This window comes from Heteronotia binoei, chromosome 7 (assembly GCF_032191835.1).
Source record: "Heteronotia binoei isolate CCM8104 ecotype False Entrance Well chromosome 7, APGP_CSIRO_Hbin_v1, whole genome shotgun sequence".
Lineage (NCBI taxonomy): Eukaryota > Metazoa > Chordata > Lepidosauria > Squamata > Gekkonidae > Heteronotia > Heteronotia binoei.
Genome location: NC_083229.1, coordinates 127,039,530 through 127,053,369, shown reverse-complemented (window position 1 = coordinate 127,053,369; position 13,840 = coordinate 127,039,530). Strand labels below are relative to the sequence as shown.

The 13,840-nt window shown below is 46.8% G+C and overlaps 1 protein-coding gene across 2 annotated transcripts in view; it reads right to left on the bottom strand.

Moving 5' to 3' along the window:
* CDH10 (cadherin 10) overlaps positions 1–13,840 on the bottom strand; it is a 168,126-nt gene that overhangs the window by 65,224 nt on the left and 89,062 nt on the right. For both annotated transcript variants that reach the window (XM_060244296.1, XM_060244297.1), the window contains exon 3: positions 754–873. In XM_060244296.1, the coding sequence (XP_060100279.1) occupies positions 754–873 (120 nt within the window). The remainder of the gene's footprint in view (positions 1–753; positions 874–13,840) is intronic.

Genomic DNA, 13,840 nt, shown 5'->3' with positions numbered 1-13,840 from the left:
CCAAGTAAGTACATATAAGCTACCCCATGGCGCAGAGTGGTAAGCTGCAGTACTGCAGTCCAAGCTCTGCTCACGACCTGAGTTCAATCCTGGCGGAAGCTGGGTTCAGGTAGTCGGCTCGTGGGTGACTCAGCCTTCCATCCTTCTGAGGTCAGTAAAATGAGGACCCAGCTTGCAATGGCAAACCACCCCGTAAAAAAGTCTGCCGTGAAAACGTTGTGAAAGCAACGTCACCCCAGAGTCAGATACGACTCTTTTTTAAAAAAAAGTACACATAGGGTTAGACTATCAATTAATTGCACGCAGGGAGCATTTGACATTGAGGAGTATTAAAAATATGGCTCTCTGACCCACGAAGAAGAAGTTGATATTGGATTTATATCCTGCCCTATACTCTGAATTTCAGAGTCTCAGAGCGTCACAGCCTCCTTTACCCTCCCCCCTCTTTCTTAGAGCTCTTACAGCAGCTGCCCTTTCAAGGACAACTCCTATGAAAGCTCTGGCTGACCCAAGGCCATTCCAGCAGCTGCAAGTGGAGGAGTAGGGAATCTGACTCGGTTCTCCCAGGTAAGAGTCCACACTCTTAACCACTACACCAAACATGCTCTCAAGTGTAGGGTTGTGGAACACATGGAGATCTGAGCGTGATCTGCAACGGATGAATTTCCGTGACCATTCTGCTTTTGAAATTTCTTGTAACAGCCCTACTTGCCATTCAGAATTTATTTTTATATAGAAATAGTGAGCCCTTACCTGTTTCTGGCTCCACAGAGAAGTACGGTTGGCCCTGAAGGATGCTGTAGATGATTCTGGCGCTGTTCCCATAAGAAGGGTCATCAGCATCTGTGGCTGTGACTTGCACCACGGAAGTACCTACGAAGATTCCAACAGAAATTCTTTTTTGCACGGCAACAGAAACTCAAGGCACCACCTCGTCACCCTTCAGTGAGTCTCTCCGTCTCTGCTTTCTTATCTTTCCCTTGTTCCCTTCGTAGGGATTTCAGTTCATCGAAACACATCCTTGGTTTTTCTTTCCAAAAATGAATTTTGTGGATTTTTATAAGGGTTTTTGTCATTGTTGCTTTTGCTTGTTGAGGTTTTTTGGAACTGCCAGCCCTTATAAATGTTGGAGATTTAACAAGATGGCTAGTCGTGTTAGATTGCCTGTGTTATTAGAAAAGAGAAGTAGCAATTTAAAAATGAACAAAATTTGTGGCAGGGTATAGGGATGGGTGCAGAGTAGTAACCTGCAGTACGGCAGTCCAAGCTCTGCTCACGACCTGAGTTTGATCCCAGCGGAAGCTGGGTTCAGGTAGCCGGCTCAAGGTTGACTCAGCCTTCCATCCTTCCGAGGTCGGTCAAATGAGTTCCCAACCTGCTGGGGGTAAAGTATAGCTGACTGGGGAAGGGAATGGCAAACCACCCTGTAAAAAGTCTGCCATGAAAACGTCTTGAAAGCGATGTCACCGCAGAATCGGAAACGACTGGTGCTTGCACAGGGCATTACCTTCACCTTTACTATAGGGATGGGCACAAGCCAGCTCCCGAACAAAAATTTGTGATGATCTTTGTCCAGGTCGTGTTTTGTGAGCCCGTGGTCATGAACATGAGAACCACTTTGAACTTCTACAATTTGCTGAAACCACTTCGAACTTCTATAAACATGAACATGAGAACCACTTCGAACTTCTACAAACTTTGATGCAGTTTGTGGAAGTTCATGAAACTCTCTGCTTCTGTTCTCACTCCTTGGAGTGAACATCCAGTGGGTTTAAATGGCTCTGAGCCAACAGAAATCTGGGAGTGAAATGCCTCCCCGGGGAACTTCACCCCCTCCTGTCTGCGGCTCTCTGTCGACTACCCCCAGGGCTGTTGTGGGTTTTTTAAGAAAAAGCCCAGCAGGAACTCATTTGCATATTAGGCCGCACCCCTGATGCCAAGCCAGTCAGAACTGTGTTCCTGTGTGTTCTTTCTCAAAAAAAAGCCCTAACCTTCCCTCCAATCACGCCTGTCATTGTCCTTCACCTGCTTTTATCATTTGCCTGCTATTGTTATTCAGCACCTGAAAGCACGCCACTCTCCAAGATAGGACGGATCGACCCACGTTCTAGCTGTATCGGAAGAAGTGAGCAGTGACACACAAAATTTTGTTAGTTTTTAAGATGATGGTGATATTGGATTTATATCCCTCCCTCCACTCCAAATCTCAGAGTCTCAGAGCGGCTCACAATCTCCTTTGTCTTCCTCCCCCACGACAGACACCCTGTGAGGTGGGTGGGACTGAGAGAGCTCTCACAGAAGCTGCCCTTTCAAGGACAACTCCTGAGACAGCTATGGCTGACCCAAGGCCATTCCAGCAGCTGTAAGTGCAGGAGTGGGGAATCAAACCCGGTTCTCCCGGATAAGAGTCCACGCACTTAACCGCTACACCAAACTGGCTCTCACAGTTTGCTTTTTGCTTTCAAGATGATGATGATGATGATATTGGATTTTATATCCCACCCTCCACTCCAAATCTCAGAGCGGCTCACAATCTCCTTTATCTTCCTCCCCCACAACAGACACCCTGTGAGGTGGGTGGGGCTGAGAGGGCTTTCACAGCCGCTGCCCTTTCAAGGACAACTCCTACGAAAGCTATGGCTGACCCAAGGCCATTCCAGCAGGTGCAAGTGGAGGAGTGGGGAATCAAACCTGGTTCTCCCAGATAAGAGTCCGCACACTTCACCAGTACACCAAACCGGCTTTCACAGTTTGATACTGGACTCTTGCTCTGTAAGATTTAATTGCATCCTGGGAAATATGTACTAGAGATACTGAAGATACATTTAGAGACTATGCAGGAGCCTCTCGCTTTGGTAAGAGCAAAAACAACAGTTTGCTAGCTCTTTTTTAAAATTAAGGTGCATTCAATATTTGCATTTCAGTAATCATCACTTCCCGGTACGTCCCAGGTGCCTCGCTAGCATGGAAAGAATGCATCCATTACAGTCACAGATTTCAGGAAATTAATTTAATCCAGCTTTAAAGTTCTCCAGGTTCTGTGTGTTTTTGCTGGACGGATTTGCTGCATGCGCTTTGGACTCGGGTGGGCGTACTTGAATACAAATGCGGGAGTCACTCTTTGGGTGATGGTCATTCAAAGTCATATTGCCTAAAGTACAGTATCTGCTCTGTGCTGTCGCAAAGCATGGAATTACGGAGATAAGCCAAAAGCGGTCAGTATTGGAGGGGGTTCTTAACGGAGCCACAGAGAAAATATTTTAACTCGGATCAACGCATTTCGTTGCTGCTTTGCCAGGCTCACAGAGTCTCTGGTAACCCCAGCATGGACACAACACCTCCCCACTCCTAAGTTTTTGTGGAGAGATCAGGCTGATGAAGGAACAAAACCGTAATATGACCTAGGAGTACGGCCCATTCTCTCTCCAGTGGAAGTTTTTGATTCCTTTGTGGCAGCATGGAAGATAAGAGCGCATAAATTGCACTCAAGAGAAGTGGTCACAACTGTACAGATGTGATTAGATGGCCTTTTTTTTAACCCTCATTCTCTTTCTGTGATTGTGTTTGTTACCAGCTGCTGTTCTGGGAGCGTAATTGTATATTGACATGTGGTTTCACAGTCTTTCTCAGTAATGTATACATATGTACACATGGCCGGTGCCAAGTAGGTGGCTACCTAGGGTGCCACCTGGCCTGGGGGCACTGCCAGGTACCTCCTCTCCCCACACACAGCATGTGTGCTCTTTGAAGCCTGTCTTCCCCAATGGAAAGCAGGCTCCACAGAGCGCAGATGCTGCCTGGCTGGTTTTCTGTTCCCCAGGTCTGTTATAGATCTGGGAAACGTGAAAGCAGACAGCGCCTGCCCTTGGAGCCCGGCAGGGATAAATTAACCAATTGTAAAAGCTGAAGAAGAGCCAATTACAGTTTCTAAAAACTGGCTCCTGTTGAAGTTGCATGCTGCCACTTGTCCTTTCTACTCTACTTTAACGGAGCCATGGGGTGTCAAGCATGCAGGTTCAATGACGAGTCAAAGTTGATACAAAGACTACGTTTATTGATAGACCGATACTTTGGCCGAAGCCAGGTCTTGAGAAGAATGAAACTAATACATTGATACAATACTTTTAAGACTTACTTCAAAAGGATTCCAAAGGGAGAGGGAATGCGGGAGAGTGTTCACACATAGAATATCAAAGTGTATACATTCCCAGGGCATTATCAGACATTCGTCCTTGCTATGCCCAGATGTCTCATCCTCCTGCAGGAGGATTCATGGGAAGGTGCTGATTACTTTGTTCCCTTCTCACTACTTCTAAATTACTAGCCATAAAGCGGGGTGGAATTCAGGAAAGAATAACAAACTAACAACATTTGGTCCTCCAGGACAATTTCCAGACCAGGCTCTGGCAGGACCCTAAAACCATTAATTATTGATCAGAATTATTCATGCTTGACATGGGGTGGGAGCCATAGCTCAGTGGTAGAGCATCTTTCTTGCATGCAAAAGGTCTTATCCCTGGCACCTCTGACTAAAAGGATGAAGTAGGAATGGTCCTGTGAAGGTCTTGTCCCTGGCACCTCCAGCTAAAAAGATCAAGTAGTATTCTCACACTTTTTATTGCTTAAACTGACATTTAAAAAAAATAAAACAAAAAATGTAAATTAAAAATGTAAATTAAAAATGTAAATATTTCCAAGTTTCTTTATTTGAAGTCAACTAGGGATAGGGCCTTTTCAATCACAGCCCCCTGCTGGTGGAACCAGCTACCGGAGGAGGTGAGGGCCTTGCGGAACCTTGGGCAGTTCCACAAGGCCTGTAAAACGGTCCTCTTCCGGTTGGCATATAACTGACTGGTATTTAAAAACTGTGGAGGAAGGCTGTGAGAATAGCACCGAACCGTTAGACTGTTTCTTCTTGTTTTACTGCTTACACTATTGCAAATTATTGAATGTATTTTAATATTTATTAATCTTAATTGTTCGGGATTTTATATTGTAAGCCGCCCTGAGCCCGCCTTGGTGGGGAGGGTGGGATATAAATTGAATAAATAAATAAATAAAATATTTCTCCAACAATTCTGGTTTTTTTTTTAATTTCAAGGGGGGGGCACTAGTGGGCAGTTTGCCTAGGACGCCAAAAATCCTAGCACTGGCCCTTTATGTACACACAGAGCGTGAATGTTAGCGTTTTCCCAGTGTTCTATTTATTCTCTTATTTTCTCCAGAGGAACTGATCTTGTTCATCTTGAAGATTAACCGTAACAGCAGGAGATCTCCAGGTGTCACCTGGAGGTTGGCAACTCTAAGTAGAAGGCTACATTAAAACCCTTCTCTGTCAGAATATGATTTCTACTTTAAGGGGATTTCATTACTTGGAGAAAATCCCACTCGAGTGCCAGCTCGACTTTCTTTCCGTTGCTTTGTTTTACATATTGTGATGCAGAACCATTCTCCTTGTTTCTTCAACAAGATAACAAAAAAATATCTACGGATTCGGCGTCTTCTGAGGCTGCTATCAAATAACAACTGGATCATGCCTACATGCTTCTGAATCCTTAACTGAACTAGACCTTTGGAGTTTAATCCAAATGAATTTTAAATGGGAGCAGAACTCCCCAGATATCTTTACGGTGTTACAATCTATTTTGGTTGATATGGGAGGAATTCTAATGAGCGGATTGAATTAACAGCCACAAATGTGAAGTCATTATACTCATGCCGATAGGCATCTCCCCCCCCCCCCACCCCAGTGGAACTCAATACTGCATGCGCCATGGCATTCCAGCACGTCACAAGGAAGCAAGATTGCATTTGCAAAGGAGTTCACGTTTGACCAGAAGATAGAGTAGGGTTTGCCAGGTCCAACTCAGCAAATATCTGGGGCTTTGGGGGTGGAGCCAGGAGACTTTGGGGGCGGAGCCAGGAGCAAGGGTGTGACAAGCATGACTGAACTCTGAGGGAGTTCTTGTCATATTCAAAGGGTCCTTTTAAATGTGTTCCTTTTAAATGCCTTCCTTCCGTTGGAAATAGTGGTGGATGCGAGAACCTTCTTTGGGGGCTCATAGAATTGGATCCACCGGTCCAATCTTTTTGAAACTTGGTGTGTGAGTTTTGGTTTGTTTGTTTTTTGAGGGGGGGGGGGAGAAAAAGCACAATAAAATTTAGGAGTAAGGTTTCCTTATGACAATTCTAATTCAAGCCGCATTTTAAGGTAGACGTCAGGGGGTGCGTGGCATATGCAAATGAGTTGTCCTAATGAGCTCCGGCACCTCTTTTTCTACAAGATGACCCCTGCTAACCCCTGATTCTCATGGAGGCTGTCATGAAGGGCACAATACCTGTCCGCTTCCTTCAAAAAGGCCATCCTGTCTTGTGCCAGAGGCGCCTTTCAACACCCCAAACTGTAACTAATATTCCAAGTAAGGGGTTCAGATTCTCAAACTTGTCAGCTTCTGCGAAGAAGCCCGGGGCCGTATCTTCCTCCCTTTGCTTCAGGCACCGGATGGGCACAGTTTAATCCAACGTAGCTAAAATGCCTGCTAATTAAACCAGGGGCTGGAACTCAGTCGGTTCAATCGCTTTATAATTAATAATTTGACTTGTGTTCAAAGCATGGGCAGCTCTTCCCTGTAGCTTCCTCGCTTCCACCTCGAGTCTCTAATCAGCGGGAAGAATAATCCGTTCTGATCAATTTGAATACATGAAGGGCCTTCTCTTCTGTTTCATCTCTACATTTAGCCAGTTAAAAACAGTGGCATCTTCTGAGGTAAAATTAAAGGGATTCACCCATGCAGAGTTACCCAGCCTGCTACATTTCTGCACATTAGACTGTTTCCTTTTAAGAAAACCATTTATTTCTTGCCAGCCAATTTTTAATCCCCTTCAATGGTGTGTTTGCATGCCGTCCTTTGTAGATCCGATCTTTTGAAGAGTGCATGAAAGAATATTGAGGCATTTAGGAAGCCAAACAAATGGTGTGACACAATATTTCTTTCTGTTTTCTTTTCCAATAATAGGCTAGAATTTTACTGAGGTTAGTCACACAGCAATCTTTTGAGGGTTCCCCCCCCCCCCCCATATTTTATATTCAAGCCAAATTTGAGCATACTTAAATCTCGAGACTGGACATTTCAACAGACAAGACAGATCTTTCTACAAACCTGAAAAATGTCCCAGGTTTGCAGAAAAAAATCCAAAATCTTACAAAAAGGGTTAAAAAAACCCAAATGATAAAAGGAGTGTATGTAGCTTTAAGAAATAGAAATTGATAGGTTGTTGCTAGCCAATTACAACAGAAGGTGTCCACAGAGCTTTTTTTTGTAGTGGGAACTCCTTTGCATATTATGTCACACACCCCTGATGTAGCCAATCCTCCAAGAGCTTACAGTAGGCCCTGTAAGAAGAGCCCTGTAAACTCTTGGAGGATTGGCAGCTTCTGGGATGTGTGGCTTAATATGCAACAGAGTTCCTGCTACAAAAAAAGTCCTGGGCATTTATCAGTAAAAGGTGGGAGACAGGGCCCTTTTCAGGGCAGTTTGGGGTTTTGAGGGAAGACTCATTAGGGTCAAGCCCAGTGAGAACACACGACTTGCATGATTCACCTAGTTCTGGCGGCTTGTTGATGTTCAACCGCAGCCACCTCACAAGAGCCAGTGTGGTGTAGTGGTTAGAATTTCAGATTAGGACCACAGAACCCCATTACGCTGTGGAAATTCACTGCATGAACTTGGGCCAGTTGCACATGCTTAGCTTAACCTACCCCATAGGCTGGATCAAGATTGCTTATGAAGAAGAAGACTGCAGATTTATACCCCGCCCTTCTCTCTGAATCAGAGACTCAGAGCGGCTTTCAATCTTAGGGTTGCCAATCCCCAGGTGGGGTCAGGGGATCCCCCGGTTTGGAGGCCCTCCCCCCGCTTCAGGGTCGTCAGAAAGCGGGGGGAGGGGAGGGAAATGTCTGCTGGGAACTCTATTATTCCCTTTGGAGATTTATTCCCATAGAAAATAATGGAGAATTAATCCGCGGGTATCTGGGGCTCTGGGGGGGCTGTTTTTTGGGGTAGAGGCACCAAATTTTCAGTATAGCATCTAGTGCCTCTCCTCAAAATACCCCCCAAATTTCAAAACGATTGGACCAGGGGGTCCAATTCTATGAGCCCCAAAAGAAGGTGCCCCTATCCTTCATTATTTCCTATGGAAGGAAGGCATTGAAAAGGTGTGCCGTCCCTTTAAATGTGATGGCCAGAACTCCCTTTGGATTTCAATGATGCTTTTCACACCCTTGATCTTGGCTCCACCCCTAATATCTCCTGGCTCCACCCCCAAAGTCCCCAGATATTTCTTGAATTGGACTTGGCAACCCTATTCAATCTCCTATATCTCCTCTCCTCACAACAGACACCCTGTGACTGTGAGGTGGGTGGGGCTGAGAGGCCTCTCACAGCAGCTGCCCTTTCAAGGACAACTCCTATGAAAAAGCTATGGCTGACCCAAGGCCATTCCAGCAGGTGCAAGTGGAGGAGTGGGGAATCAAACCTGGTTCTCCCAGATAAGAGCCCGCACACTTAACCACTACACCAAATGCCTGGATGCCTCCTGATGGGCTGATGGCCTCTTGCTCACACCTGGGCCATTCAGCCCCCTGAGAGAAAGGATGAGCCTAAGTCATGTCATGCAAGGCAAAAGTAGCAGCATCCAGCGAGCTTGATGTGAGGTGGTGGAGACAGAGCCCAGCCTACCAGGAGGCTTGCCAATCTCCAGGTCCCAGCAGGGGTTCTTCCGCTTTCCCAGGCTCCTTCCCGCCCCCAGTCAGCAGGCCGGCGGAGGGAAGCCCCGCCCCCACAGCCACCATGTGACTTTTCACCTCCGGAGGCTTCAGTCTCCGATTGGAAAGGCTTCCTCTTGGGATGGGGTGTCTGTGTAACTGAAGAAGTTGGCTGCGACTCGTGAGTAGAGATGCCAATCCCTCGCTTCAGAGTCACCAGAAAAGGGGGAGGAGAGAGAAGGAAATGTCTGCGGGGCACTTCATTATTCCCTATGTGGAGATCGATTCTCATAGGGTATAATGGGGAATTGATCTGGAGGTATCGGGGGCTCTGGGGGGGGCTGTTTTTTGAGGTAGCGGTACCAGATTTTCAGTATAGCATCTAGTGCCTCTCCCCAAAATACCACCCCCCCCAAGTTTCAAAACGATTGAACCAGGGGATTCAATTCTATGAGCCCCAAAAGAAGGTGCCCCTAGCCTTCATTATTTCCTATGGAAGGAAGGCATTTGAAAAGGTGTGCTGTTCCTTTACATGTGATGGCCAGAACTCCCTTGGAGTTCAATTATGCTTGTCGCACCCTTGCTCCTGGCTCCGCCCCAATGTCTCCTGGCTCCACCCCCAAAGTCCCCCTGGCTCCACCCCCAAAGTCCCCAGATATTTCTTGAATTGGACTTGGCAACCCTACCTACCAGAGCCCTGTGAGATAGGACAGCCAGGGAGATGGAGGTGCCTTGCTCTGCTTTATTTATTTATTTATTTATTTATTCTATGACTTGTATCCCGCCCTTCCCATAAAATGGCTCAGGGCGGCTCACAGCAAACAATAAAAACAGAGTTTAAAATATTATTACACATATAAACATTTAAAAAAGTCAGAACATTTAAAACCTAAACCTTAAAATCTTAACCTCACATCTATACAGTATGATTCACAAAAGTCTAATAAGCTACATTTATTTCCCAGTCAGGCATAGGCTAGCCGGAAGAGGGTTGTCTTACAGGCCCTGCGGAACTGAGCAAGGTCCCGCAGGGCCCTCACCTCTTCCGGCAGCTGGTTCCACCATGTAGGGGCCATTGTGGAAAAGGCCCTGTCTCTAGTTGTCTTAAGTCGGACTTCCTTAGGCCCGGGGATGGTGAGAAGGTTTTGAGTCCCAGACCTCAGTACTCTCTGGGGAACGTGTGGGGAGAGACGGTCCTTCAGGTAGGCAGGTCCCAGGCCATATAGGGCTTTAAAGGTAATGACCAGCACCTTGTACCGGACTCGGTATGTTATTGGGAGCCAGTGCAGAGCCCGAAGACCCGGCCGAATGTGCCCCCATCTTGGGAGGCCCAGTAACAGCCGGGCCGCAGCATTCTGCACCAGCTGCAATTTCTGCGTCCTTTCTGGAGGCAAGGCGGAAAGTGACGCCTGGATGAACTCTGTGGCAGGCAAGGCAAAGCAGAGGGCAGTGCCCCGCCGAGCCCCATGTGAGGTGTGGCGAGGCAAGTTAGAAGGTGGCCTCTGGCCAAGGTGAGGCCAGGCAAGGCAGAGGGGGCACCCAGCCAAGCCTGCGTGATGAGAGGGAAGGAAGAGGTTGGAGCTTAGCCTGGCTGAGCCTCATGGAATGCAAGGCAGGATGGCCAGCTGAGCCACACACTAAGCAAGGCAATGGGTGGTGTCTGGCCAATTCCCATGCAAGACTAGAGAAGAAGAAGATGAAGAAGAAGAAGTAAAAAAAAGAAGACGACGAAGAAGAAGACGGCAGATTTATACCCCGCCCTTCTCTCTGAATCAGAGTCCCAGAGCAGCTTGCAATCTCTCCTCTCTTCTTCCTGCACAACAGACACCCTGTGAGGTGGGTTGGGCTGAGAGAGCTCTGGTAGAAACTGCCCTTTCGAGGATAACCTCTACAAGAGCTATGGCTGACCCAAGGCCATTCCAGCAGTTGCAAGTAGAAGAGTGCGGAATCAAACCCAGTTCTCCCAGAGGGAAGTGCTCAGCTGAGTCCCATTTGAGGTAATGCAAGAGGAGGGACTGGCCCGCACAAGAGGAGAGAAGAGTGTAGCTAATTGGTTAGCTAGGCTGCCTCTTCTTCCCTCCTTTAATTTCCCATTGAGAGGGAACTCGGGGTTAGACAGACTGCCTGTCCCTTTCTCCTGCCCTCCTTTGGGGTTGGGGCCAGGGCGGCCTGGGAGAGGGGCCCTTTCACTTCCAGAGTTTTTTTTCATTTCCAGTTCTCCTTTACACACAGGATTGTTTTGGGAATGGAGGAGAGGAGAATGAAATAAGGCAGGGGTGTCAAACTCATTCGTTACGAGGGTTGGATTTGACACAAATGAGACCTTGTTGGGCGGGGCCATGTGTCATAAAATGTAATGCCGGGTAGCAGAGATATAAACTTTATAAAGGACACAAACACATTTAAAGATTTAAAAAAAGAACACTTAAAATATGCTTAAAAGGTTAGCATTCTTGCAGTAGTTTGTTCATTAAACAGTCCCTGAAAACCAACACCTCTTACTCTGAATCATTGCATCAAAATCTGGAGACAATGTCTGTGCTGTAGCAATCTTGAGTAGCCTGTTCAGGTGCTGTTCAGGTGTGTCTGTAAGTTGTGAACCTACTTTTGATTTATTGACATTCATTATAGAAATCTCATGGTCAATGCTTTGAGCCTAAGACTGAGGGGAAGACATGAAATGGCTGGGCACTGTGAGCTTTTGTATGTAAGTTGCTCCGTATGCTGGTCAGCCAATGGAGAAAGTGGAGGCTTTGCTCTGTAGCTCCTGTGTGATCGAGCAAGCCTGGCAAAGCAAGCTGTGATGCAGAAGGAAGCAAGAGAGAGAAAAGAAAGCAGATGACAGTGAGTTGCTCGCAGGCCAGATAGGAGCCCCCTGGGTGCCTGATCCAGCCCTCGGGCTGCATGTTTGACACCCCTAAAATGAGGTGTCTATTGAATGAAATGAGGTACCCATAGTGGAGGAAGTTAGGGTATAAATGAACTAAATAAATAATTACAGCTGAAGATACAGAGGCAGATAAAAGGTTGGTGGGTAGGTAGGAAGAGCAGAACAACGCAAAGACAGTTGGGGATATATGGGTAGCCAAGTAGAAGGAAAGAGGAAACCACATGGGGAAGGTGAGATGGGGAATGTGAGTGCCCCCTTGATGTCCTATGCAACTGGGCCCACCCTGGTAACTGGCACCATGCAAATGGCCCACAGTTTTCCTGGGTAGAAGGTGTCAGGGGTAGGGTAGGGCTTCTGCCGGGATTGAACTCAGGTTGCAAGCAGAGCTTGGACTGCACTAGTACAGCTTACCAAACTGCACCAGGGGGCTCCTCTAGCGTAAATTACAGCCACATTTATTATCTGGAACGAACCCTAATACATATATTGTACCTGTTCTAAAAACATTACACTGACTGCTTATTTGTTTCCGAGCTCAGTTCAAGGCACGGATTCATGCAGCTCTGCCTAATTAGCACTTTGAGCCACTGGTAAGCCCTTGTCTTGATTATGTTGAGATCTGCTATGTGTGATAGTTCCAGGACACCTATATGACTTTATGGGATATCTAATGGAGTACATAATTATTAGAGATTGTTGTTAAAAGCAGTGCTTTTAAGATTGCTCCTCCCCCATGGGGAGAAATGTTTAGCCTGGAGAAGAGGAGGCTGAGAGGTGATAGGATCACCATCTTCAAAGACTTGAAGGGTTGTCATCTAGAGGATAGGGTGGAATTGTTTTCTGTGACCCCAGAAGGTAGGACCAGAACCAACGGGTTGAAATTAAATCAAAAGAGTTTCCGGCTCAACATCAGGAAGAACTTCCTGACTGTTAGAGCAGTTCCTCAGTGGAACAGGCTTCCTCGGGAGGTGGTGGGCTCTCCTTCCTTGGAGGTTTTGAAACAGAGGCTAAATGGCCATCTGACAGCAATGAAGATCCTGTGAATTTAGGGGGAGGTATTTGTGGGTTTCGAGTGGTTCCTCAGTGGAACAGGCTTCCTCGGGAGGTTGTGGGCTCTCCTTCCATGGAGGTTTTGAAACAGAGGCTAGATGGCCATCTGACAGCAATGAAGATCCTGTGAATTTAGGGGGAGGTATCTGTGGGTTTCCTGCATTGTGCAGGGGGTTGGACTGGATGACCCTAGAGGTCCCTTCCAACTCTATGATTCTATGAAAAATAAATGTCCACACCTATCCCAACCCTAAAACAAATTAAAATTGAGTTAAATACAAAATAGGGCAGGAATAGATCCAAGCAAAGGGACGTAGGGAAGGGCGGCAGTGACCACGACATAACAAATGCCCTACCGCTACAAATTGCACTAAGAAGAGTCCCTGCTTAATCGTGCAACCGAAACCGCTCCAAGGCTTTTTCTTGCTGTCATGTCCTCTTACTATCGAACTTCCTGAGCTTTTCTCAAGCTGCCGCAGTTTAGCTCCTATCTTCCTTTCGTCGGCAATTAGGAGAAAGAATAGAAATAATAAAGGGAGGAATGAAAAGCATATATAATAGTGAACTGGTAGTTAGAGCTGCCCCCCCCCCCCACACACACACCCAAAGCTGTCTGAGCTATTCTATGCTCTAATCATGCCCAAATGGGGAGGGCATGGCCAGCCCTAAGTCTGTCCACCCTAGGAAAGGTCAACCTCTGGCGCCGCCCCTCTCGCACTGATGACATCATCGAGTTATGTGGGCTGTCCAATTTGGCGACCCCAGAAAGCCGGCGCCCTAGGCAACGGCCTAATTTGCCTCATGGTAGGGCTGGCCCTGGGGGTAGGGAGACCTCAACAATGAATCTCCGAAGCAGAAGAAAGGAGAAGGAAAAAACCACTAAAAGCAAGGCCTCTGAAGGAGCTGAACCAAAGCCCCACCCTCGGTGAGAGCGAGAGTAAAATGAAATAGAGTACAACAGGGCTTTTTTGGGGGTGGGGGAGAGATGCCAAAACTCTCAAGAGGGAAATGAAGGAGAAACATGAAGGTGCCCCTCACCAACTTTTAAACACTTTTTTTTTTTTTTTTGAGAATTTTGTTTCCCCAAAGAGGTTCTGGAACTCCATCCCACCTCATTCTCATGGAGAGCCAGTTTG